Source organism: Mytilus californianus, unplaced genomic scaffold (assembly GCF_021869535.1).
Source record: "Mytilus californianus isolate M0D057914Y unplaced genomic scaffold, xbMytCali1.0.p SCAF_6, whole genome shotgun sequence".
NCBI lineage: Eukaryota > Metazoa > Mollusca > Bivalvia > Mytilida > Mytilidae > Mytilus > Mytilus californianus.
Genome location: NW_026262712.1, coordinates 41,995,605 through 42,022,154, shown reverse-complemented (window position 1 = coordinate 42,022,154; position 26,550 = coordinate 41,995,605). Strand labels below are relative to the sequence as shown.

At 31.0% G+C, this 26,550-nt stretch overlaps 1 protein-coding gene across 1 annotated transcript; it reads right to left on the bottom strand.

Annotated features, from left to right (window-relative positions):
- Positions 1-1,270: 1,270 nt before the first annotated feature.
- LOC127704480 (uncharacterized) lies at positions 1,271-8,036 on the bottom strand. Its single transcript, XM_052208584.1, has 5 exons — positions 7,904-8,036; positions 6,911-7,051; positions 4,650-4,796; positions 3,650-3,781; positions 1,271-2,083 (listed from the first exon to the last, which is right to left on the bottom strand). The coding sequence occupies exons 1-5, from the start codon at positions 8,016-8,018 to the stop codon at positions 1,614-1,616; spliced, it is 1,005 nt and encodes a 334-aa protein (XP_052064544.1). The 5' UTR covers positions 8,019-8,036; the 3' UTR covers positions 1,271-1,613.
- Positions 8,037-26,550: the final 18,514 nt, after the last annotated feature.

Below are 26,550 nucleotides of genomic sequence, written 5' to 3'. Positions count from 1 at the left end.
TTCTATATTTTCCGTGTTCAATACCATACCATTGTCCACACTATGTTGAATTAGTCTAATTGTCTAAAAGTGATGAAACTTTATGTTTATGCCCATTAGTACTTGCATCTTTTAGAGCCCATATTTTACAGTCATTTCTTGATGATTCCTACTCTTTTGTTTCATATAAATAATCATTATTGCCGGCCTGACTACAGATGAATGAAGCAGCTTGATAAAAAATAAACTTTCGTCAAACGTGTTCTTGCTTTGTGATAAACACGCACAGCTGTCTATTTATTATCCGACACACTATCCATATTGGAAATTTTAGTACCTTATATGATAGGTATCCTTGATGAAATAAATAATCGCTTCCGTTATTTTGTTTTCGAAATAAAAATCCTTAACAGAACGGTAAAGTCTTTGACATTTCTATAGAAAAACTTAACAAAATGGACATGAGCTCTACATAACATTTAAAATTCTAATGAGAAAAATACCGAACTCCAAGGAAATTTCCAAACGGAAAGTCCCTTATCAAATGGCATAATAAAAAGCTCATACACATCAAACATGGTATAATAAATGAGAACATTATATTATGTCCAGTTATTGTAGTAATGACTTTGTCTTTAGACATACTTGCATTTCAAAATATCAATTTTCCGCTTTCAGCCTGTTTCTTAACGAAAAAGTCACAGAACACATGCAAACTCATAAGTAGATAACTAACTGACAATGTTATAGGAAAAGGCGAAACACGATAAAAAGACACAAGTCTGCAAGACGCAACGCAGAACAAACATAAGACTGAACAACACGAACCAAATCCCTAACTCGGGTGATATTTATGTCCGCAAGGTTTGGCAGAACTGCTTACAATGAGCACACGTTGAGCAATGTCTATGAAATACGTTGTTTATATATCATATAAAATCATGAGGCGTCCAACATTAGCAGACTGGAAAGAGACTCTTATCCTAAGACACAAAATCCTAATACAATCGGTCAGGTAAATTTTCAAATCCTTAAATTTAACCGATTGTAAAATTTTGTATTTGAAACATATTTTCCGAAGCAAAGACTAGACAAAACCGTTACCGGTAGAGACCACACAGACATTGAAAATTAACAAGTACAAAACTGAAAACTAAAGCAAGAGCAACACGAACCCCTTACACAAAACTAGCAATCCGAAATTCAAGAATTATCATGTTCTTCAACAAATTACACAAATATCTGCTTCTTAAGTAATCGTTTCAAATTTCGTTACTTTGTATTTATTCATTTACCGCAACAACATCTTGCATACATTTTAACACGATTATTTCAACATTTAACAGTTAAAAAGAAACAAGAAATTTTTGTGTGTGCGAAAGAAGTAAAAGCAGAAGTTTAACATCTTGGATCATCGATATTATCAATTGATCGTAGTATTTTGATACATAATCATTAGACAATTTTCGTACGCTGGTATAACTTGATTGTTTTCACAATTATTTTGAACTTTATTTGCTACCAACTAAACTTTACGTTCATTATAAAGTCATCGACATGTACAATCGCAATCGAATAACTGTCATACTCATTTCACACAAACAAGTCGTCCAATTGTTTTTCTTGATGCATTTTCAAATTTCAGTGGACAATAGTTTAATGTGGTTACTAAAGAATAATTCACTGTTATGAAAATTCATGTTCCAGAACACACCAGGAGTAAAAGATATCAAGATTTTCGTTTTTCTCTCTTGTAACATGTATCTGAAAAGTGTGTCATTGTCTATCAAATCTTTAACTGACTGTTGTAAGGGAAATTCGCAACCACAGGCATCTTCCAAAATAAACATGTGATGCCTACATGTATCAAGTTCATAGTGTTGTACTATTTCAACAGGAGTTTGACATGGTATGATCACAAAGTGTTCATTTTTCCTTACAAATTCTAGTGCAATGTGATGTAAAATACCATTTACTTTTTCTGTGCCTACTAGTGCCACACATGATGAGTCTTGAATCTGTTTTAGAACGTCGCAAATCACAGCTTTGCTTCCAAAACTTGCGTTATGTTGTTTCCAAGCTCTGACTTGAAGTTTATGCAAATCTGTAATAGATAACTTCATATAACATTTCACAATAAACTGTATGAATATAAATACAGTTGGGTGCAGACCAAGCATTACATGTTAAAACGGGCGGCATAAGTTAATGCAACGTTCACTAACGTGCACGTGAAAAGGCAATGTCAACGCTGCATTCACTCTAAACATTTTGTAATCAGAAAAAGTAACTGGGCGTTTATTTTCACGTTCACCTTCATGTTAACGCGAAAAAGGCGCGTCTTCCGTAATTTTAAATGTAAACGCACGTTTTACAAATTACGAACCGTACATAATTAACAAAATGGATTAATAACTACCTTTTAAGATGAATAAACAATGTGCTACGAATTGAGTTAAATGATCACATGGTCCGAAAACTGATATTTCTTGAATCATAAACCAGTTTAATCCGCCGTTAAAAATGTTGATCGCATAATCCTGATGATGTATACAACATTTTGTGTTCATGTACACGTACAGTTTTGAGGTGAGGTTCGTGTTGCTCAGTCTTTAGTTTTCTATATTGTGTTTTGTATATTGTTGTTTGTCGTTTTGTCGTTTTTTTTGCCACGGTGTTGTAAGTTTGTTTTCGACTTATGAGTTTGAATGTCCCTTTGGTATCTTTCGTCTCTCTTTGGAGAACATCTTTTGAACTGTAATTGGTTAATACGCTAGTATCTAAGTTAAGTTTCACTTTAACAAAATACAGAAATTAACAAATTTAGTTAATTTATAATTTACACAAATAGTTAACTCAAAAAGTAAACATGCATTTGCTTTCAAGTGCACACAAACAAAAAAAATGCGAATTTTTTGTAGTTTACGCCTGTTAACTATTGACCTAACAGACACAAAGTAAACATGCGTAGACATTATAGATTTCCGTTTTAACCGCGTTAACCTGATACTAGAAAACACGCGTTTACTATTAAATGCAAACAAAATTCAAGTAAACAATAGAAATGTGCATTTGGTGTTAACGTCCGTTTAGTTTATCTAATGCATGGTCTGCACCCAACAGTATGTTTGATTGCATGAATATATGTATATATGCTTGATGCTATGTATGTACTGTAAAACCCACATGCCAAAGTATCAAGAGTTTTGGAGTCGGAAATAGAAATATGGTCATTATGGTATTCTTCCAACCGGCAGTAAAGCTCATGCCAAAGCTATGCGTTTGTTTGACTGTGCGGGATGTATAAGTACGAAGCCACATGTTGTCAGAAGGGTAAAGAGAGGGTGCATTTCAACAACTCTTATGGATCCGTAGGTGGCCCTTTGAAGGCAATATATGTGTCCCTACCCAATATGTTCTCATTTTTCTAATGACAATCAAATATCCCCAACTTTCCTCCCAGACACCGTCTATAACAGGACCTACCTATTGTATATCTTGTTGATTATTTGTTCTTGTCCTGAACATGCATAAAATACTTGTCTTTTGTAAACACAAGAAATAAATCGAATCCAATGCATACAAAAACTGGAAATAATCAGCAATAGCATGTAAAAAATCTACACAAATAATAATTTTTGGATTTCATTTTTAAAAATAATTTTAATACCTTGACATGCACAACTGTACTTCTGCGTTTCCATTAAGTCATCAAATTTTAGAACATTTTCCATAGTTGAAGCTAGCTTAGCATTCATGTCATCTCTCGTTTCTGATATATCGGATCGGATCTGTGATAAACCTTGTTTAAACACAAAAAAAGCGAATCTTGTTTTGTTGTCATTAAGATAATTTTGATTCCTTGATATCCTTATGTATAATTTGGAAATATCTATCATTTTGATGACAGTGTTAGCTTTAATATTTTAAAGGTATGTATGCATGACGGTATAACTGTTATAATACTCTATCTTCGTTGTTATAGACAATCATTTTTGAGGCAAAGTTATTTTAACTGATTTACAAATAACAAAATTTCATTGACATTTTTTGTGAAATATTTCAGCGTTTTAAAATACAACAAATGCATATTGCAAACACCCTTGAATAAGATTCAGTATATTTTGAATCATTATTCAGAGAAATTAATGATTTGAAGTGATTTTGGTTTTCAATGCTTGTTAGCATCGTATTTGATTGCAATTCCAGCTTTACTGGTGAGTCGTATAATGAAGAAACACGGGTCTATCGTACACATGTATACGGTAGTTGTCTTAGCCTCGTTTTAAATATCTTGATATATCAACGGGTCCTAAATAATGTTCAGATATTTTGCTTGCAGTCACTACTGAACTGTTCCCCCGCATTTCGAACACTTTGGAGCATGTACTTCAATGGTTGATATTTGAATTGTTTTACATTAAAAATTTTGTCATATCGTAGCCGTTTATAGCTTGCTATGCGGTCTGTTGTTCTTATCATTGTTAAAGGTCGTACGGTGAACAACAGTTGCTTACTTCTATATTATTTAGTCTGACCAAGAGTTGTCTCATTGGCTATCATACCACATCCAATTTGATATAAGACAGGAATATTATCAACGTATGTCTTAATATACAGTCATGTTAATGGTTTTAGATTACAGACTGTCCCCAACTTATAACGATTACTTTGATCATCTTGGCATGAAGAACTGAACAATTTTTCTTCCTTCAAATCTTCTACTTCTGGGACAGTCTCCATAATTTGATTACATTGAGTATTGGTGAAATATATCGTTTCTGAGGTTTCTTCTTTGCTCTGTAGTAATCTTTGTTCTAACAAAAGCATATCGAATAAATAATTTTTACAATATTTTGTTATTCGTTAGTCATGTTAGTGTAAAAGCGAAGTAAATTACTTTTTATATATAACACTTTGTATTACATAAATTGGGATATTCGCAAGAAGTATACCTTAACCTTTCTATAATTTGAAATTTTTATAGTTATATGATACCAATCATGCAAGGAATTATCGCTAAAGTATGTGAGTCTTTGTATTAATAACACTAAGGTAGCGGTCAACAAGTATGTAACAATCGTTTTAAATGCGGACAAGGAATTATTGAATGTTACAAAAATATTTGCTTTTTCTTAATTATAAGAAAATTAATTTACTTTGTCTATGTATGTATTAACTTATTTCAACAATGCATGAATGAGGCATTGTTTCTATGTTCGCATACAATTATATATCTCTTCATGTTTCTATTTATTCATTTCACACATTAAACTTTACAGCCACTCAACATTTGGTTAACAACATTTAAGCCTGCCTCATATCTTGACTCACATCTGGAAATTGACAATTAGGGTCGGTTTAAAAAAAAAGCTTTACAACAAAGAGATGATTTCAGCTTCCCAATTGTGAACTTTCCATTTTTATTCAGCAACATACCAGTAGCGCCTGCATATGGAGTATAAATCTCCTAGTTTATACGATTATACAAGGCTTGTATTTCCTATCATGATTTTTTTACAGAAGGTTGCTGCTCACAGGGAAGCTATTAAACAAAGAGTTCCAAATGGTGAAGTTAAAATCATCCCTTCTTAAATTTTACGGACGCTATCACAATTTCCTTGAAGGTTATGGAATATATATTTCACAGATGACGACGAATATGTTCCAATGGTCATAACCACAATCCCGTCCTCTTCTTCCCAATATGACCTAAGTGATTAGACTTATCGCAAAATTTATAATTACATGAGCAACACGACGGGTGCAACATGTTGAGCAGAATATTCTTTCGGAGCACATGGGGGTCGTGATGCTAAGTCTTTAGTTTCTTTGCTATATTTTGTGTACTGTTGTTTATATTTTTCGGCTTTGTTTTTCGTGCCATGGCGTTGCTAGTTTATTTTCGATACATTTTGTATTTTTCTACTTTGAAGAATTATATACCAATCATCACATAACTTATTCAAATAGTAAACAAATAGACTGAATGAACTTCAAAAATAAATTCTGTTGTATATTTTGTCATAATTGATTAAAACTTTTACGGAAATTGAATATCAACATTTTTGAAAATGTGAATAATTCCTATCAAAAAGTAAAATAACAAAAATACCTAACTCCGAGGAAAATTCTAAACGGAAAGTCCCTAAGAAAATGGCAAAATCAAAAGCTTAAACACATCAAACGAATGGATAACAACTGTCATATTCCTGACTTGGTACAGGCATTTTTTATGTAGAAAATGGTGGATTAAACCTGGTTTTATAGCTAGCTACTAGAGCTAAACCTCTCACTTGTATGACAGTCGCATAACATTCCATTATATTGACAACGATGTGTGAACAAAACAAACAGACATAATAGGTAAAAATGTCAAAAATAGGGGTACAGCAGTCAACATTGTGTTTTAATCTTAATGACTACAAAAACAAGCAAATATGCAAACAAAGACAAACAAAAAGACATATGGACAAAGCACATTAGCAAAAACGAAAGACAATGTCGTTTATCAGAAACACTTTCGTAAACATTAGATATGCTTAAAACCCAACAATTAAATCACATGATGTATTAGCACTTGGATATGTCAAATCTATTTGCTAAATCAACTTTGCTTGAACGAATTTGAACCGTTGTTTATTCGAAAATTCCTAAACTATTAACAAAAAAATTAAGAAAATTGAGTTATCAGTCTTGTCAGAACCGAAGCATTGTTTACTTAGCTCATGATAGCGTTTGCGACAAGCAGCAGCGGAATCATCCCGTGCTCGTTAATGAAAATAACACTTTACAAATTTGATGGATACGTAGCGCTTTTCTGGATTTACTTTCAACAGGAACACTAACAACCAAAAGTTTGAAATTCAAGTATAAATGCAAAGTCTAAATTGCTTGTTTCAAATAGGAGTGCAATTAGATGTTGCATTACCATATTCTGCCTCCTTTTCTATTCCAAGTTGCACCACGCGTAAAGTGTCCTGTACTTCTTTTTGTAGGTCACCAATCACATATTCAGTACTAAAGTTGTCTCCACATATTTTGCAGTTCCTAGCATCATCTTTGTACAAATCTGAACAATAATATGTTGATGTAATATTATGTATGTATGTATGTATGTATGTATGTATGGATGTATGGATGTATGGATGTAGGTATGTATGTATGTCATGTATGTATGGATGTATGTATGTATGTATGTATGTATGTATGTATGTATGTATGTATGTATGTATGTATAAGACGATGTGGTATGAGTGCCAATGAGACAACTCTCCATCCAAGTCAAAATTTATGTATGTATGGATGGATGGATGGATGTATGGATGTATGTATGTATGTGTATGGATGGATGGATGGATGGAATAATGTAATTGGTTTTGAACTAATTTCCAGTAACTACGAGTAATCTTATATCGATGCTTCGTGTCTATTGTTTTTATATTAGATGGTTTATTTGTTTTTCGAATCGATTTATTGAGTTAAGCCACTTGCAGCTGTAACACCACTGTTCCAGGATAGATCAAAGTTTCGAACACACAAATTATTCATATGCCAGTCCTAAGTCAGGAGCTTGTAAATCTTTGGTTGTCTTTGGTTCATGTCTGTTGTATTTGTTTTCCGAAAATTGTATTGTTAAAAATAAGCCGTTAGTTTTCTCATTTGAATTTTGTCACTTTTTCTATCCAAGAGCTTTTTACTGTTGACTATACGGTATGACTTTTTCGGAAGGGTGAAGGCCTTACGGTGACCTTTTTTTGCTTTTCTATTCGTCATTTAAATTCTAGTTGAAAATTGTCTAATTGGCAATCATACCACATCTCCTTATTCTTATATGTTATTGACTTTTCACATACACAAGTTATTTTATAGAATGTCTAATAAAATCTAGTCAATAAATACATATCTTAATAAATTCAATTACCTTCACAGGAACCACTGTACGGCTCACTTTTCATTATATCGTTCAACTCACTAACAAACTCCATATTTTGATGATTGTCAGTGTTTATACAATATCCAGTGTCTGAGAGTTCCATCTGAATCTCTGGGAATCTTTGTTCTAATAAGAAAGTGAATATGAATACGAAATTCTAATAAGAACAAAGCAAATTATATAATAAGTGTATCACTAGTATCGAGGAAAGTAAGAATCTTTTATGCATCTGTCAGGCAACGGCAAATCTATTTATTTTCCCTATGAATAATACTAATCCACCTGAGATAACATTTCATACATATAAACGCAAAAGTAAAAACAAAAGGAGATTTCTGAGGGGTGTAATACAAATGTTTATCACCAAAACAAATACTGTAGGCTACTATGGTTTTATAGTATTGTGTTTAAGCTGTATTTTATTCAAATACATTGAATTGGATTGGGCAACAGACAAGCCTATGTAAACCTGTTGTGTATTGTTTTTAATGATGCACATTTAAGAAATGACGACGAGTGTCAGTCGATCATACTCAGTTATGACAGGTTAGCTTTCAAATCTTCCTTTTCTTGGAGAATTCTAAAGTACATTACAAATTTAGCTTTTATTTTTCCATCACAAAATTTGTTTTCAAAAGTTTCTTACATATTGTTACAAGAGCCTTTTATAAAAATAAATTAATACAAAACCTCATTGTGGATTCCAAACCAATTTCAAAATGAAAACTCTGATCAATGTATGGCATGACGAGACGAACTTCAGAGAAAAATACGTCTGTTATCATATGTGATGAAAATATTTACATGAGGTCATTTTAAAAACGGGTATGAGATCATGTTTAATCTGACAAAGTTATCGTTCAAGTGTTTGCTAATTCGCATGAAACATAACCTAATAAACTATTTTTTTTTTTATTTCTCAGCTTACCATTTCCTTTATAGCAAAGTAATACTAGAAATCCTGAAAAAAAATTAAAAGTGTGTTAATACTGAATATGAAATAAACTTTTATTAATGGGCCAACGTTATGTCAAAGAAAGTCTTGTCCTCTTCTAAAAAAAACCAGTTTATTGGAATATACCAAGACCTTGTTGATAAATATTCCGTATCAACTTCACAAATAATACATGATGGTCTTGAAATATAAATTCTAGGTACTGATGTTGTTTATCATCGAAAGGTAGATTCACTGTATACCGCCATCTTGGATTGTACAATTACAGTACACAATCGGTCTAGTTCTTTGCCTAAATCTGCAAATTTTGCGACAGATTTACAATTTATTTGAAAGAATGTTTATTTGTATAAAGAACAGTAAGTGATTTAATGCATAATCCTAAATGTTTAATAAAATACCAAATATTTGTGTTTTTATAATAAATTTTTCAACTCAGCCATTTAAGGTAAGTTAACTTTGATAGACACATTTTATACTGGAATGATAGTGAAATTTTCATTTTCTTCTTGTAGCAAGAAAACAAGTTCGGTGACACTATTTTTTCTTTTTATTTTCTTAAAGCATATTATAAAACCTATCTTCTCATATTTTATTTTAAAATTTTATCTTATAGATTTATTTTTATTCACAAAAATGCGTTTTTTTCATGAAAAATCTATGCAAATTGTGGCAATTTAGCACGACTTGTAGCTTGGAAAATAGCACGGTGACCCATACTTTTTATTATATTTTTGAAAAAAAGCATTGTAAAATCTTCATTTTGGCAAAGTATAAGAAAATTCTCTCTGAGGAAATATATACCGATGATCCACCTTAATTACGTGTTGAAGTTTCTCTTTTTTGTCCATGTATATTTTTAACCTTTACTGTTTAGTCATTTTATTTTATTATACTCGTGACGTGGCTCGGTACTTATACATCCCACCATTTTGTTATTGTGCTATGGTCAATTTTGCATTCTTGTCTTTCATTTTCGCTAATGTACTTTGTCTATATACCATTTTGTGCTTCTTTGTTGAAACAGTTATTAGTTTTTATATTGATTAAGATTATATAACAATTTTGACTGCTGTACCCCTATTTTTGACGTTCTTACCTATTATGACTGTTTGTTTTGCTCACACATTGTTGTCAATATAATGGAATTCAATGCGACTGTCATACAAGTGAGTGGTTGAGCTAGTTATAAAACAAGGTTTTATCCTCCATTTTCTACATAAGGAAATGCATGTACTATGTCAGGAATATGACAGTTGTTTTTCATTCGTTAGATGTGTTTGAGCTTTTGATTTTGCCATTTTATAAAGGACTTTCCGTTTTGAATTTCCTTTGGAGTTTTTGTTATTTTACTTTTTATTCATATGTTAAACTACAATTTTCATGGTACACAGAGAAATTTTAAAATCAAACAGATATTGATTTAAAAAGAAAAAAAAATTATCAAAACTATCTTTATTATGTATATAAAACAAAAACCATAAGTTATGTTCGTAAGCAACAGCCTTGAAATACTTTTTTTTAGATTGCAAATAATTAAAACCAGCTTACAAACAATAGTCATAATAGTCATAGGTACATTTTGAATGAGGGATCTTTTGTCTTTAGTACCGTTAGAATTTGATAAAAGGTAAATTTACAACCACAAGTACAAGAAGTATTAAAATTATTCTATTAATTTAGATTGTTGACAATTCCTTTAAATACATGATCTACATTTAAACATCAATGGACTGTGATATTTGGTTTGTACATTGGACATACCTTGAACTATTAATACTGTACCTATTGCTGTCAGCACAAAAGAAATCAACCTGAACGAGTATTCCATGTATTCTAAATAAATATAGAATATATATTGTCATGACAATTGACATTACATTGACCGTTAAACATGAAACAGTTATCTTACAACAAATTCTTAAACGAACTATTCCAAAGTTACATTTACACTGATAAACTTTGCAATAGAGGTAAACATACGGTTCAAAGGTCACTCCGTTCTTACTGATCAAGTTACATGTCTGAAGACTTATTAGCATACATTTTACGATTCGGTGCGTCCGAAGCGCCATTTTGGATTTGCCTTAATAAGAATGCTATAACCTCCAAACTTAAAAATACAAATATATTATCATTTATAAAACTTGAAGAACTATATGACCAAACGGGACCACAAATTTTTAGTTACCGTGACTTGACTGTTAGTGTTGCTTTCCACCTATTGCGTTTAATTTTCTCAAAATTATGACCAAATTGCAATTGATTTTTTCAAACCAAACTGTTTTTACACACATTATACAATTCACGTAAACGTTTAGTTAATAAATATCGTATTCTAGTTTTTTGTTACAAATTATAAGTAGGAACATGTATGTATCATATATTTTGAGTCGGTTTATCAAAATTCAAAAAATAATTTAAAAAATTAAAAAATTAAAAAAACAATAGATTTACTGAATTATGTATAATAAGCATTTACAAAATGACCAAGGAATATCTTTATTTGATTTAAATTTTGGAACATTCATTTATTTTTTCTGCAACTAATTCAGTGATGTTGTCACATTTTTAGTTGTTTATATTCCGTTATTTCCTAAAGCTGACAAAATTCTTTTTTAAACATGTCAAATACATCAATTTGTTTTGTTTTCTGTTAAGAAATATAAAATAGGTTTATCCACTGTCAAAAGTAAAATATTCAGAGAATTATTAATATCATAACATTTTTGATAAAAAGAATTACTATTATTTCTACAATCCAAAATCCAAATGCTGGTACATAAAAGTAGAATATCGGCTCAAGAAAGTGGTGATTAAAATCTTCAAAATAGTATAAAACAAGATCTGCAGACTTATCTAAAAAATATCAAAATAGAAAAACCAAAAACCAAAAAAAAATGGCAAAAAAAAAAAAAATGGCAAAAAAAAAAAATAAAAAAAAAAATACAAACAATTGACAAGAACGATGATGGATAAATGCTATATATGAAAAAGCATTAATACTTTGTAAACGTGTGTTCAACATATATAATAAATATATTTCTAAAACTTACCGGTCGTCAGCTCTTTAACAATTAAGCGGTTTCCATTAATCGTAATACTTTCGGTATATAATCTAAAAGAAAAGACGCAACACTTCAATAAATAAACACGTTTGAGCATGAACGCGTGATTCGATCGTAGGGCCAGGCAAATCAAAAATATTAACGCCTAACAAAAAAGACAACTCCTGCTTGGCAGTCGTTTTTTTTTTTTGTAACTCTTTAAATGCATTGCAATTTGAATTATGTTTGAAATGGAGCACAACAGGTCATGTTATACTCTTTTCATTAGAAAGAATAAACAGAGGTTAATTTCTCACCTCTTCAGCTCTTTATCAATAGGGGGAAATTGTTATATTTGAGTGTTCATGACTAGCTAAAACTATATTTTAGCTTTACCATCTGGTGTTTAGAAGATATTCAAACAACAACTAAACTTTGGGGACTGTAATTCACGACTATATTACTGACTACAAACAAATAATACAAAACTCAATCTGCTTCACATATGGACTTACATCTAGAAATTTACAGTAAGTGACGATAGATTACTAAACTTTACGACAACAATAACAATTTCAAATTATAAACTTCCTTTCCGTGTGAAATATTCAACCAGAGTCTATATATTGAGTATATATTTACAAGTTGTGTTAGTCTCCCCTATTGTGATTTCCTTATACTCATTGGATTCTTACAAGAAAACCATTAAATAAAAATGAATCCAAATGACGTGATGTGTTCTTGGTAATTGCATCGTTTGTTTGTTCACAAATATCGCCAATTAATGATTATATATTCTATACTACAATTCATGCAATGTCTACCTGTAATGTACAATGATTGGACATGAATATACTTCTTTCCTCTTTAACTCATCTTCTGATGCACAATTATAATCTGAAAGCAACAGCTGCATATATTATAACATTTACACTATTGATGTGCTATAAAATATATCTGGCTGTGAAAATAAAACATTAAAAAAAAAGAAACGTAAATTCAAAATTCAAACCCAAACCTGAATGATTTTAATTATGCTTTGATTCGTGGTATAAGGAACCATAACACGATTTCTAGCATAAAGTATCACGGCCTCGTTTTTGTATTTGTTTGTTTGTTTCTTTAATTACTCATCAATACCTTTATTGTTATTTAACGTATTTTGTAATATGGTAGAACAAATGTTTTTCTAATTCAGGTTTTTGTCCAATGACATGTAAATTATGCGATAATCTAATGTTATAGTATTTATTTAATATATTTTAAGTTATAAATCGTATCTTTTGAATCAGGATAAAGCAAGTATTTCAAGAAAACGACAAAAATGTAGAATTAAAGTCTAAGATTTATGTATTTCAAATATTTTTGAGGCTGCTTGAATATTACAACTGACAATTATAATATCATGGTATCGTCATATGTAAAGGGCCCATCATATACTTGAAATTATATTTGAGATTATGTATCATACTAGAGGTCCAACAAATTACTAGAGACATACTGGAATTTTTACAACGTCTTACCTGGTGTCAAAATTGTATTCTTCGGACAGTATTTTTTGTAGCAACTGCATTCTTCCTCGGAAGGAATGCAAAAACATGGCTGTTTTGGTTTGGTAATGAAAGCATATCCATTGGTATAATCACATCGACAGGACCTGTCGAATTCAGTTGTATCGTTCTTATACAGAAATGCTCCTTCTCCAACACATTGTGACTTCTTAAAAATACACTGACTGCTAACATTTGACCACAAGTGGATTGGCTGGAATCGACTGGTTGAACATGCTGTATAATCCAACAGTCCTCTCAAAACAAATTTATTACCTGAAATATTTTACCAAGTAAGACGATTATAGTGCAAATACCATGCCAAGGATCAAATATACAGAAACAGGACGATACAGATTACATTCGCTCATCGACCAGTCGATGAGAGCAAAACATGCATCACCAAAACTAAGCTGCACATAATGCAGCGTCTTAAGACTATAAAGTCAACAACATATGCAAATAAAAAATCAGCCCTTCTATTGCTACGTTGAACTTATATGATAAATAGACCATTCAAAAATATCCGTCAATCAAGCAAATTTATTAAAATACGCGTTCATAGAAAAAATCATGAAAGATACCAGGCTTATCGTTTGGTTTTGCATGCGATTCGGTATATTTTGTTATAAATGAATACGAAGATAAATAATCTTTACCACTGAACACCAAATCATATGGTTGAGTTTCCATCGACAAAATAGTTTGATAAATTTGTAGGTAAGATGTTCTTGTCGGTTGTTTGTACTTCAATATAAAATCAACTTTGGTAACATGTTTGTTAGCGCCGTACACTCCTCCTCCCCAGTAGAGTGTTGAAAAGAACATAAGAACAACAAACTGTACATATCAGTTGAAAATGGCTTGATATGAGATCAATATTACGTATGGGACTTTGTATACTTAAAATCAATGCAATGTTGTTGTTAACCTTTTATTTTCGTTTAATGAGTGAGGAGGCGTTAATTAAATTCTTGGATTGTTTTAGTTTGTTCGAATTATTCCTGCAATCGGTTCTGTTTTAAAAAAAATAAAGTACACCTGTTTTTCAAGGGTAAATTGTCAGTATAACCTTCTAGACACAACTTGAAATTAATAAACAATAACTCAAAGGAACTATTAGTTTTTATATTCTAATCTTAAAAGTCAAATTTATTTTTATGATGGTCAATTGCTCTAAAAATATTATTGATTATTAATATTATATGTTGTAAGATATCAAATACAGTTTCAAAGTTTACATCTTACATTTATTTCGATATTGTTTTGTGCTTGATATTAAAGTAAACAAATCACTAACATATCAAAACTGAGGTTGTGAGTTCGAATCCCGCACATGGAAGGTGTGCTCGACTCCAATTTTAATTGACTATGAATGTAAGTTTTCTTACCGAAGGTTGGTCGTTCTCTTTAAGCACTCCGACTTCCTCCACCAAGAAAAACAGACCGCCACGAAATATCACAATTGTGCTGAAAGCGGCGTTAAACACCAACAAATCAAACAATTAAAGTAAGAAATATAGAATCCACCACTGCATCAAGTGCGTTACGATATTTATCCACTCGAGACAGTTGAATTTTAATATTTAAAGAGCTTGCCGAGCTTTTTTGATAATTAAAATTTAACTGTTGCGAGTAGAGAGATATCATTATTGACGAGTTATAGTGATGAAATCTGTTTCTCTAATGATTTCTAGACAAAATAGAAACAAAGTTTATCCATTCTTTTCAAAAATTTGCAGAAAGTTGTGTCCTTTATATGTGACGTCATCAGGCATGGTCGCCTTATTTCATGACGTCACAATAGGAAATTCAGAAGAAATCAACAAAATTTGACGTCATAATTAAATTTCGACCAATCATTTGCTGAGAAGAAAGTTTTCTCTAGAGATGAGAACTATTTTTCTCACACTGATCGAGACACTTTAACATGTAGATTATAAGCAAGGGAAACTTTATTAATAATTTTGGAACCGGCGACTACAATTACTTAGTTTCGGAAGAATACATTCCTTGGTACGTCTGGTTATTACACATATACAATGCATATCGAAATGAAAACTAACAGCTTACCGTATTTCAAAGTTTTAAAAAGGGACCAATTCATCTTTTATCATTTACTTTCTAATTCAAATATAACGCTAATTAGAAACATAAGAAATGTGAATAGGAAAAGAAGAGCCTCATACCTGGCGGGGCAATATCTGCTTTTCTCGTGCACGTTTCCACTATTTCCCGTTTATTTTCGTCATACAGACATGAATATGTTGATATTGAAGACTTATTGCAAAATGCACTTGCTCTCAGATATCTCTCTGCTGGCTCCGGACAATTTTTCTCAAAAGTTATACAAACTGGTAAATAGAGGACTATCTGCAAGTATTTTGTCATTCATCAATACTGTTAATCTTGCTATTATAAGTTAAAATAAGCAGTTTAGAATGATCCACCATCAAGCAATCAACTCAATTGGTTTTACTTTATATCCTTCATATAAACGTATGTAATATTTAATTGGTTGATTAATCATGTAAATCTAAACAAAGGCAACAGTAGTATACCGCTGTTCAAAAGTCATTTATACCTCAAAGCAGGAGAATTAAAAACATTGTTTCTCTTATCCATTATACTGCTATTTTCAAATAATATTATGCCAATGAACTGATTTATGTGGTTTGTATCATTTTTACAATGCAAAATTTGGTAAATCAAATCTGTTCAGCTGAATAATAAAAATAAGTAAAAGGTAAAATACCAATACAACATAGTTGAAGGCAATCATGTGCACTGTGATGGGTCATTACGAACGAACACACTTGTATCATAAGCTTGCTATAATTGGATTCTGATTCAATACGAATATGCCATTACAGATATACCTCATCCTTATAAATAGGGTTAATTTCACTTGGAAAATATTGTCTTTTTATTGCGTTACCGAACAATTGAATGATTGTGTTTACATCGCGAACTTCGATCTGTAACAGCATAAACAGCATTTAATTAATTCTGTGAAAAAAATATATTTGTGTTTGTTAAAAGTTGATAAAGTAAAGTTGTAATAATAACTAAAGTGTCAGTTCACTATTATAAAAAGTACATTTGTTTCTATGGGACATATTCAAAATTGTCCCTACATATATATATATTTAAAGTTGAGATTTGTTTTATGACTATTCCACAGTATACATTCAAATGTTAAGGTACAGCAATACAAAAACCCACAATTGATCTTTTAGATAAAAAAAATCAATATACCAGAAACTGCAAAGACTGCATTGTCACGTTGTTTCAATGAAATTAGTCCTAAAACTTTGCAATCTACTACAAATAGAAACTATCTTAAATGTATTTTAGGCCGATATATACTTTATAATATTATATGTATCAAACACACACTCTCGGGTATATAACTGAAATAAACCTTGTTATCCAATTGCGTGGATTTTAAAAACTATGTAATCATAACCCCAAAATAACACTTGCGTACATGAGAATGTATTAGATAAGTCAATACATATAGGTAGATGGATACACGAAACCAACCGCCCATAGTTATTGTTCTATCAGGAGAATCTATCTTAAAAAACAATCACCATATGTTTTGACAATTGTTGTGATATTTAAGATTTAAACTAAATATAAGTAAGTAGTTAGTAAACATAAATACGATTTAATAAAATCTAAGTTTGTAACGTACATGTGTTTACAAAGATTAGTGTAACTATTAGTTCAAGTATTCTTGGGTTTTGACCGAGAGAAAAAAAATAATATAGTTATATATATAAAAGAAAGGAGATAAGATATGATTGCCAATGAGACAACTATCCACCAAAGTTCAAATAAAATGGATGAAAGCAATTATAGCAAAACGTACAGCCTTCAAAAATGAGAAAAATCCATACCATATAGTAGTCAATAAGGCCCCGACATGAAACATATGAAAGAAATTAACTGAGAAAACCAGCGGCCGTATTCATAACAGAATAATTTACGAACAGCAAATATGGCAGACATGAACCAACGCAACCACTCAACTGCAGGCTCCTGTCTTGGGATAGGCACTTAAAGAATATACATAGTTTAAAATTCAGATCTGTGAATTCACATTTTTACTGCAACTGTGATATTTGCGCAGTCAAATAACATTGACCGTGTAATTCTCTTTCATATGAATGTTAAAGGAATAAGACGATCGAGTAGAGAAACGTTTTTCACGCAGAATATAAAAGCCAATATAACATGTATAATCTGTTGTTGGTGGTTGTTTTGGTTATTCACCCATTTTCGTTCATTACTTACTTAGGCGATTCGTTGGAACTTGATTTCAAAACGTGACGTCAGAACTTGAGGAACCGCCGTTGATAAGAGACCGGACTAACATACATACCTGTGTAGGATTTCTAGACCATGTAGACTCATGTGATCATCTATCAAATATTATTGTTTGTAACGTGTTTACTATTTCTAACATATACATGAAATGTGTATGATTTGATGTTGTTGCAACTATAAATAGCATTTGGTCATTTCTAACAAATCATTCTGACTGTTGTTATGAATATCTCTATGAGAACTTTATTTTTGTTATCTTTTCTCTTTGAAAATGTACACAAGACAACATATAAGTGATGACACCTTTCTTTTTATAAGCTATGAGAATGTGAAAATCATTTCTTTCGTTGTCGATATCAACTAACCACACATTGCAAACTTCGAAAAAGAAACGACAATAAACAATTGTTTAGAATAATATATTTGTATTAATATTTAATCGTACGTAATACAATAGTAAACAAGTAAAGTCTATCTAAAAATAAACCTTGAATTTTAAATTACTCAGTCGACTACAGAACAGGCGTAATATTGACCTCTTGTTGCACTACGTTTTGCATTATGTGGAAATATGTAAATATGTCTTTGTTCATTTTGAAATATTCATCTTATGGTGATATCTTGTATTCATGATGTCTGTGTGAATTTTCGGACAATTTAAATAGTTGAAAACAAGGCTAAAATTGAGAACGTTTTTCGAACTTCGATAAAAGAAGTTCTGTGGAAAATAAAATACCTTTGAAAAAGGTTACAGAGAAAATATTTGAAAATATCTGACACACATCGTAAAAGCTTAACATACAGAATATTAGCTGACTTTAGCCTATACCAAGTACAGCAGAAATATGATAGTGGTTTTCTGTTCGTTCCTTTGGTTGATATAGTCGAGCGTCTATTTTTTTTTGTCAGGTTTTGTGGACCTCTCACAGGGCTTAGTGAACATTTCTCACCATTTGTCGTCCGTCGTCGTCCGTCGTCAGTCGTCCGACGTAGTCTTCCGTCGTCCATTTAATTTTACAAAACTCTTCTCTGAAACTGCTGGGCGAAGTGTAACTAAACTAGTATCGAGTTTACAAAATGTGTCCTATAACTCGGCCTGTTTAACAACATGGCCGATACGGCTAAGAATAGAACATAAGGGGAAAACGCATGTTTTGTCCATTATCTTGGAAACAGCCATGCAAAGAGAAATCTGACTAAGTCAGAATCGTTGAGAATGTTACGATCTACTTGATATCTTTTTTAATCGAAACTGTCAGACGACTTCTTATAGGAGTTTATTACCGTGAAAAGTATGAAAAATAGATTAAAACTGTACTTAGAAAATATCATCAGCAAGACAAGTTTTACAAATAAGGAAAATACTCGAAATCATCAGACGACCATTTATTGAAGTTATTGCCCTTTAATGTTGATGTTTCGCATTTTTTTTTTTCATTTTTGTCTTTTATCATGAAAGTATGATAGATACAAATATAGCTATTTTTCTTTAAATGTAGTGTTTTAACTAGAAGTATCAACCTACAATTTAAATAGCATATCAAAGATCTTTGATTGAGTTCTAATATGTATTTTATATAGTTCCCTATCTTGTGTTAACTTCGATTTGACCAGAGTTTTTAAAAAGTACGTAAAACGAAAGACTCAAAACCAAAATAAAAGTATATCGTTGCGGGTATGAAAAAATAAATTGTTAATAGTAAATAAGTAAAAAACGAGCATATTCTAAAATAAGATTAGAATTTTAAAATATGTTAACCTTACCAATATTTCCTTTTTAAAAGAAAACATCACAAATGAAACAAAGTCCGCACGTATGAATGCTACCTAAATATCATCATTGCAATAATTTTTAAATAGACATATTACAAATCTGGATTTCCAATTTATTTGTGAGAAAATTTGAAACAATTGAAAACTAAAGTAATTTAAACATTTTAACAAGAACAGTTAAACCCAGTCAAATATATATTTAATAAAACCACTGGCGAGTTTCCTGTCTTAGGAAAGACGCGTGGTCACATGCAACGCAGAATGTTTAGATCAATATGTTCAAAGCTACAATTGATGAATTGTTTTAACTTTGTTTTAATGCATCTTACTTTATGAAACAATTTACGAGTGTTAGTTGGATACATTAAATACTGGTACCTTAATCCGGCCTCGTTGAACAGTATTTAATAAATACAACTAGTTAATACTTCTTAGTAATCTAATTTCTGAATATACCTTGCTACATTATTATATATCTTTTGTTTATATAATATCGGTAAATAAAAGATATTCTTTATTTTGGAGAAGACAAAGACGAGAGAAAACAGAATTCTGTTAAAGACGAGAATTTATTTAATAGTGATATGCCCTTAGCGGCGGCGATGTTGCGTTTGTTTTGAAATAGAAGAGGAAGATACCAAATGTCGAAGATAAACTCAAAACGCCAAAGCAAAAAATTGAAAAGTAACGGAAAGACAAACAACAGTCTACAAAACACAACATAGAAAATTAAAGAATGAGCAACACAAAATCTGACAAATACAAAGGTAACCTCTGATGAACCAAACTGTAAGATGACACTGCTCCACATGTGGCACCCGTTATGTAGCTCATGTAAGTATAATTTCGGTGATCAGTCTAATAGGATGATGTCAAATTTGAGGACGGGATTGTTGTTACGACAAAAAGAACTTATCCTTCGTTCTCTGTTGAACAGTTATTATTTAATTGCTTGAAAGGTAGAGCTGTTTTGTTTATTTTTTGTAGATTAAACCATTATTTTAGTGCCTAAGATCAAAGTTACTCGTTTTAGAATGTCAATTTTATCTCAAATAAAACATACACATACTATCTATAAAGACAGCTAAAAGTCTCAAAAGTACTCACAATATAAATAACAATGAATAACTCTAGTTGTATGACAGTTTTCTTTTTTTTAAAACCACTGGTTCGATTCTGGTGGATTTTTTCTCTTCTCGAGGGTATCACCAGCCTAGTTGTCAGCACTTCTGGCTCCAGACCACAATTAATGATACTGCTTTTCGTTGTCCACAAATATAGTTCCCTTTAATTAAAGTGTATTTTTTCTTTATTTTGTTTCTTTCCTTTTCTCATACATTTCTTAGATTTTATAAGGTTGATATGAAAGAAGAGAGCTGAAATAAATTTTTGGATGTTTTATTTTAACTGATTTGGGTATGGAAAGAGTCATTAGGCCAGGTGCAAAAAGGTAATATTTACAGTTTTCGGAACATCTCTTGACTTGTCCATAAGGGTATGAATGTGTATTGGCTAAATTTGTAAGATGTGAACGTTCAATTTTTCTGAAACTTGGATATAGTTTTGGACTTGTACTGTACATTAAACACACAAAAGATTTGACAAAAAAAAAACAGGTTAATTTTTTGTAATGCGACAAAACGTTATAAAGAACTAATAGGGGGAATTAATTGTGGTCTGTGGCCTTCTGTGTTGACATGAATTGTCATTGATATGGTCATAATTATAAATTAACTATTTACAAAACTTTCAATTTTTCGAAATACTAGGATGATCTTCCCCAGGAATAGAGTACCTTGGCTGTATTTGGCAAAACTTTAAGGAATTTTGGGTACACAATGCTCTTCAACTTCGTACTGTAGTTGTCCTTTTTAACTTTTTTGATACGAGCGTCAATGATGAGTTTTTTGTAGACGAAACACTCGTCTGGCGTACAAAATTTCAATGATGAGTTTTTTTGTAGTTTGGTAGACAAATGTAACATATTTGTTGTTGCCAAAGGTATGGTGTAAAAGACCAATTCCATTTGCTATTTTGATATTAATACCTCCACTGTCTATATGTAGTATATTTATTTCTCAACGAATAAGTCAATTTGTCATTTTTCCTTCAAAATTACTACAGTAAGTACTGTAGTTTTTGAAGAGTGTATAAGTAAGGTTTTCCTTCTATCGCTTTTAATTATAATTCATTACCCAACGGGTACCATTTGTAGAACAGGAACCTCTTACCCGTCTGGAATAAAAAAAAAACCAAAAAAAAACCTGAAACATAATTTTACACAATTCTATTTCGATTTATCAGTCTAACAATGGCTTTTTTGCTCGGCCTCCTCCGTTTTGAGGTTCATGCGAATCCCTCAATCTGTGCTTGCCACCTAGACTTGCCTCTTCCGAGATTATAATATGTCTGATCAGTGATTTAACCTATTCCCGGTAATGAACATTTGACTTAGTGTGAATTGGTATGGCGGCTGATGCATACATAGCAGGAGACTTTACCTTGTCGACGCACCTGGTTTTGCTCCTTTTGGAATCCATGAAATTTCTTGGGTTTTTGCTTGATGCCTTGATTAAGCTCTTCCTAATTGATTAACGAGATTTGATATGAAAACTACTGTAGCTTTAATTCAAATCATTGTGGTGTGTTATGTAGATTGATATTTTTCTGTTCGTCGTTTGTAGGGCTGTTGTCTGTTTTAACTGGACCTTCAAAAAAGATAAACTATTGAAGAGCAAATACAACGAGTCAGTTTAGGAGTTTGTTTTAGTGAGGAATATTAGTGTTCTCGGTAATGGCAAGCAAGAAGAAGACATAACTTGTTAGGTGTTTTGTTCCGCGTACACAAATTAACAAATTATATGAAATATTCTTTATCAACATAATTAAGCAATTTTTTGAAATGCCTTTGATGGAATGATTTACCCAAATAAAATTTCATTGAACATATATCAAAATGCGATTTACGTTCATAATCAATCGAGCAAAGGACAAACAGTAACCACTGAACGTTAATAATATATTATACTAATAGACATTTATTAAGGTGTCTCGACGTTGAATATATACTTCATTCAACTGAATAGTGGTTATCTGTAATAACCTTTAAATGACAGATGAGAACATGATGTATTATTATGTTCTCGTTATCTTCTTTATGTTTACACCATTTATTGATCTAAAATCGGGGTTAAAAATAAATCACCTATGAAAAGTGATAACATTTGAAATAATTCTGAAATAAGTTTAATATAACATTTAACCCCTATTGTATTATCGTTATCTTTGCAACATTAATGTGGGTTATCTTGTAACACGACATTTTGTTGCAATACTATGCCATGTATAGATCGTCCGTTAGGATATTCAACAAAAAGTATTATTTTTTTATAACTTTTTATCATTGAAATGATGTGGGGTGGTATGCTATAATATCTGTTCAAGGATAGAACGTATTATACTGTGCTCGTTCAATACTAATACACCTACATAGCTAAATAAGTCGTTTAAGAAAAGAAAAAGACTAAAAATGAAGACAAAGTAAACATGAATTTGTAACCGTGAAACTGAGTAACATATAAAGTAGAAAGAACGTTACTTGTTGCAGGTATTAGTTATGAACGAGTTCAATATGCTGATACAAGTGTATGTAAAAATGTAAACAGAAATAACAAATTCACTACTGCCTTAAACATTGTAATACAAGGTTTTAATAACGAAATTGAAGGATTTTATTTTTGTTTCTTACCAACAGACAAAACTGAATAACTTTTTGTTTGCTTATCGATCTTAAAAAAAAAAAATTAGTTTTACTTTATTGTCATTTGTGTAGCCAATCTATTAGATGAAGACAAAAGAGAGGCGAAAAACACTTATTTATAAGTCATACAAACTCATGAGTAGAAGACAAACTGACAACGTCATAGCAAAAAAAAAAAAAAAAAAAAACAACGAAAAGCCAATCAACAGTACCAAAACACAACTGTTAAAGAAAACTACTGTCTGACCCACCACGAAACGGGGTAATTTCAAGTATCAAGAAGATTAATCAGATCTTTTAAGGCATTGTTTGAAAAATATTATTGAATACATATATTTTTTACAGATACAATTTACAAATATCAATACTAACAGAAACAAAAACGATAATGATAATTCCGTAAATGCTGTTTACGTAATTTGATTTTTTATAAGAATTGACAATCATTTAGCGTCCGTCGCGATTCTCATGTAAGAACAAATTTTGTGATAATTCTCTTTCAGTGATGTCTCATTCAGCGACAAGCGGATATAATTGTGATAATGACAATTGAAACATTCGTCTTGGTCTGTACAACACATATCTATATACAGACAAGGTTTTTTTCTAACTTTTCACGTATCTTTAGGAATAAGATGATACATGTAAGTACAGCATAGATAACACAATAAAGAAAGTATAGAAAAATACCAAAAAGGGGAAGTCCATTATAGAACCGACAAAATCAAACGTGATCAACTATTGGAACGAGCGAAAAACCAACTTGTATGACGAAAACATTTTTAAGCATGAGCCGGTCTATTCATCTGATAATTATTTTACGGTCTCTTAGTTTTAAAAATATCAATAATAAATTAAGATGATATCAAAAACATTCTTACAAATATCATTAAAATATTAATATTATTTACAGATGCGTAGTGATATCTAACTCTTAACAGTCGCACATAACAGAGTTATTAGCACCCAAATGCTGTGTATAGCCTTCAAAAGTTTGAGTGTATATCTCAATTTAATCTTTTCATCTTCATCATCTATCTTATTTTTTTATTCTATAATTCTATAAGAAATTAATTAAAGACGTTGGTTTCAGGTATAATAAGATAAAAAGCTAAGCGTAGAAAAAAAAAATTATCTGTGTAGAATATCAAAAACAAATTGTGACCTTGTTAACATACATCTGGTAATATTTTGACATCTTATACGAAAGGCGTGGCCATGACTTATAAGTCTTTCACAATAGTTTATGTTTACATTTTCGACTTGACCATCTTGCTGTTTTAACTCATTTGACTACCTTACCACGCTTACTACACCACAGATCTGTATTTTACAAATATAAGCAGGATTTAATGAATTTTATATAAAAGTTTTTCGACAAAAAAATCTAAATGTAGCTTTCTCTCTGTAATTGAAAGCATGTTACTCTCTCCAAGGGGAATTGAACGCCCATTTCTAAACAGATGTTTTGTGCACTAGTCTAAATGTCACTGCATCGTACCGTTTTTATTGAACATCTTGTTCAAACTACCTTCGCTTTCATTTCACGCTACGATGGCCGTCAGCTTAAAGAATACAGTCGCTGAATTAAAATTACCAAAATGATCCAAGATATATTTAAGGTCCATGTGCATTAAGGTACAAGAGTATTCAGTTAAACAAGAAAATATTTTGTAAACTATAAACAAAGAAAAGATGTATATTTTTAATATCGAAGATCGATAATTGCCAATGAATATCAATTGTTCGTTACATTAAGCGCAAAGTTGCTTTTGATCACTTTATTTTTTTTAACTGACGTAATCAGTTTATCTTTGACTTATAAGTTTGAATGCCCTTTTGTATCTTTCTCAGTATTTCACCATATACTTAAATTTTGCAGACAAAAACTAAATATACATACCTTTCAATTAAATTACAAATGTTAACGTGGTTAAAGCGGAACGTAATAAAAAAAGTAAATGTTTTCGGTAATAAAATAAAAATAAGCTATGAATAGAACAAGTATACAATAATATAACTAATGGTCAAATTGCTTACTTATCTTCCCTTCCCAAATGGCTTTCTTCCTAAAAAAATTCACTCGATTTTATTGTTATCTAAAATTATTTATCTCGGAAATTGACTAACATGTATCTGACAAGTACTTATTATATATAAATAAGAAGATGTGGTATGAGTGCCTATGATACAACTCTCCATCCAAGTCACAATATGTTAAACGTAAACAGTTATAGGTCAAAGTAAGGCTTTTAATACGGAGACTTGGCTCAAACCGAACAGCAAGCTATTAAGGGCTCCAAAATGACTAGTGTAAAACAATTCAAACAGGAAAACCAACGGTCTAATCTATATAAAAAAACGAGAAACGAGAAACACTTATGAACCACAGCAACAAACGACAACCACTGAACAACAGGCTCCTGACTTACGACAGGTGCATACATGTTTACTTTTAAAATCAAGACATAGTAAATGTATCTGAAGGTGTTTTAACTAGCAAATGCGTTATGCAGTATGTATACTCGTCAGTAAGTATTTATTTTATTATTGTAGAATGCATAAAAAAAAATCATTAAAGATTCCAAGCTTATAATTTTGAACGCAAGACAACCGTTTAGTCTACGACACCCAACTCGTCATTTACGCTCGAAAAAAAAAAAGTAAAGGTAAAATAAAGTATAAGTATGAAGTTGAAGACGGTTGGGGACCATAATTTCGAAAGGTCTAGTGAAATACAGTCATTGTAATCTATTCCTCGGGTAATAGTCCTTATTATTTAGATCAATTCAAAGTTTTGTTTACAGTTAATTAAATAGTATTACCATATCGAAATAATTTATCAAACTTTTGCATTGTATGATGAAGCTTATACGCCATTACGTTCTCTTTTTTTTTAAATTATGCACATGTAAAGAAAAATTGTAAAATTGTATGTTTTTTTCAGTAAAAGTGAAGTGCAATTTTTTAGCAAGATTGCAGATATTTCAACATCTCAAGATGAATTCACAGTTTAATATTAGTACAATAGAACGCTGAAATGTGAATAGTTCGGTAAGTCTTTACTTAACAGTATATTGTTTTTGAAAAGTAATATAACAAAGACCGAACTTTTTTAAGGTAGATTTAAAAGAGTGTAAGTCCATAAAATCTGACAAAATCACACGTTATACTATACAAACAAACGGAACGAACGAAAAACAATTAAAGCGTGT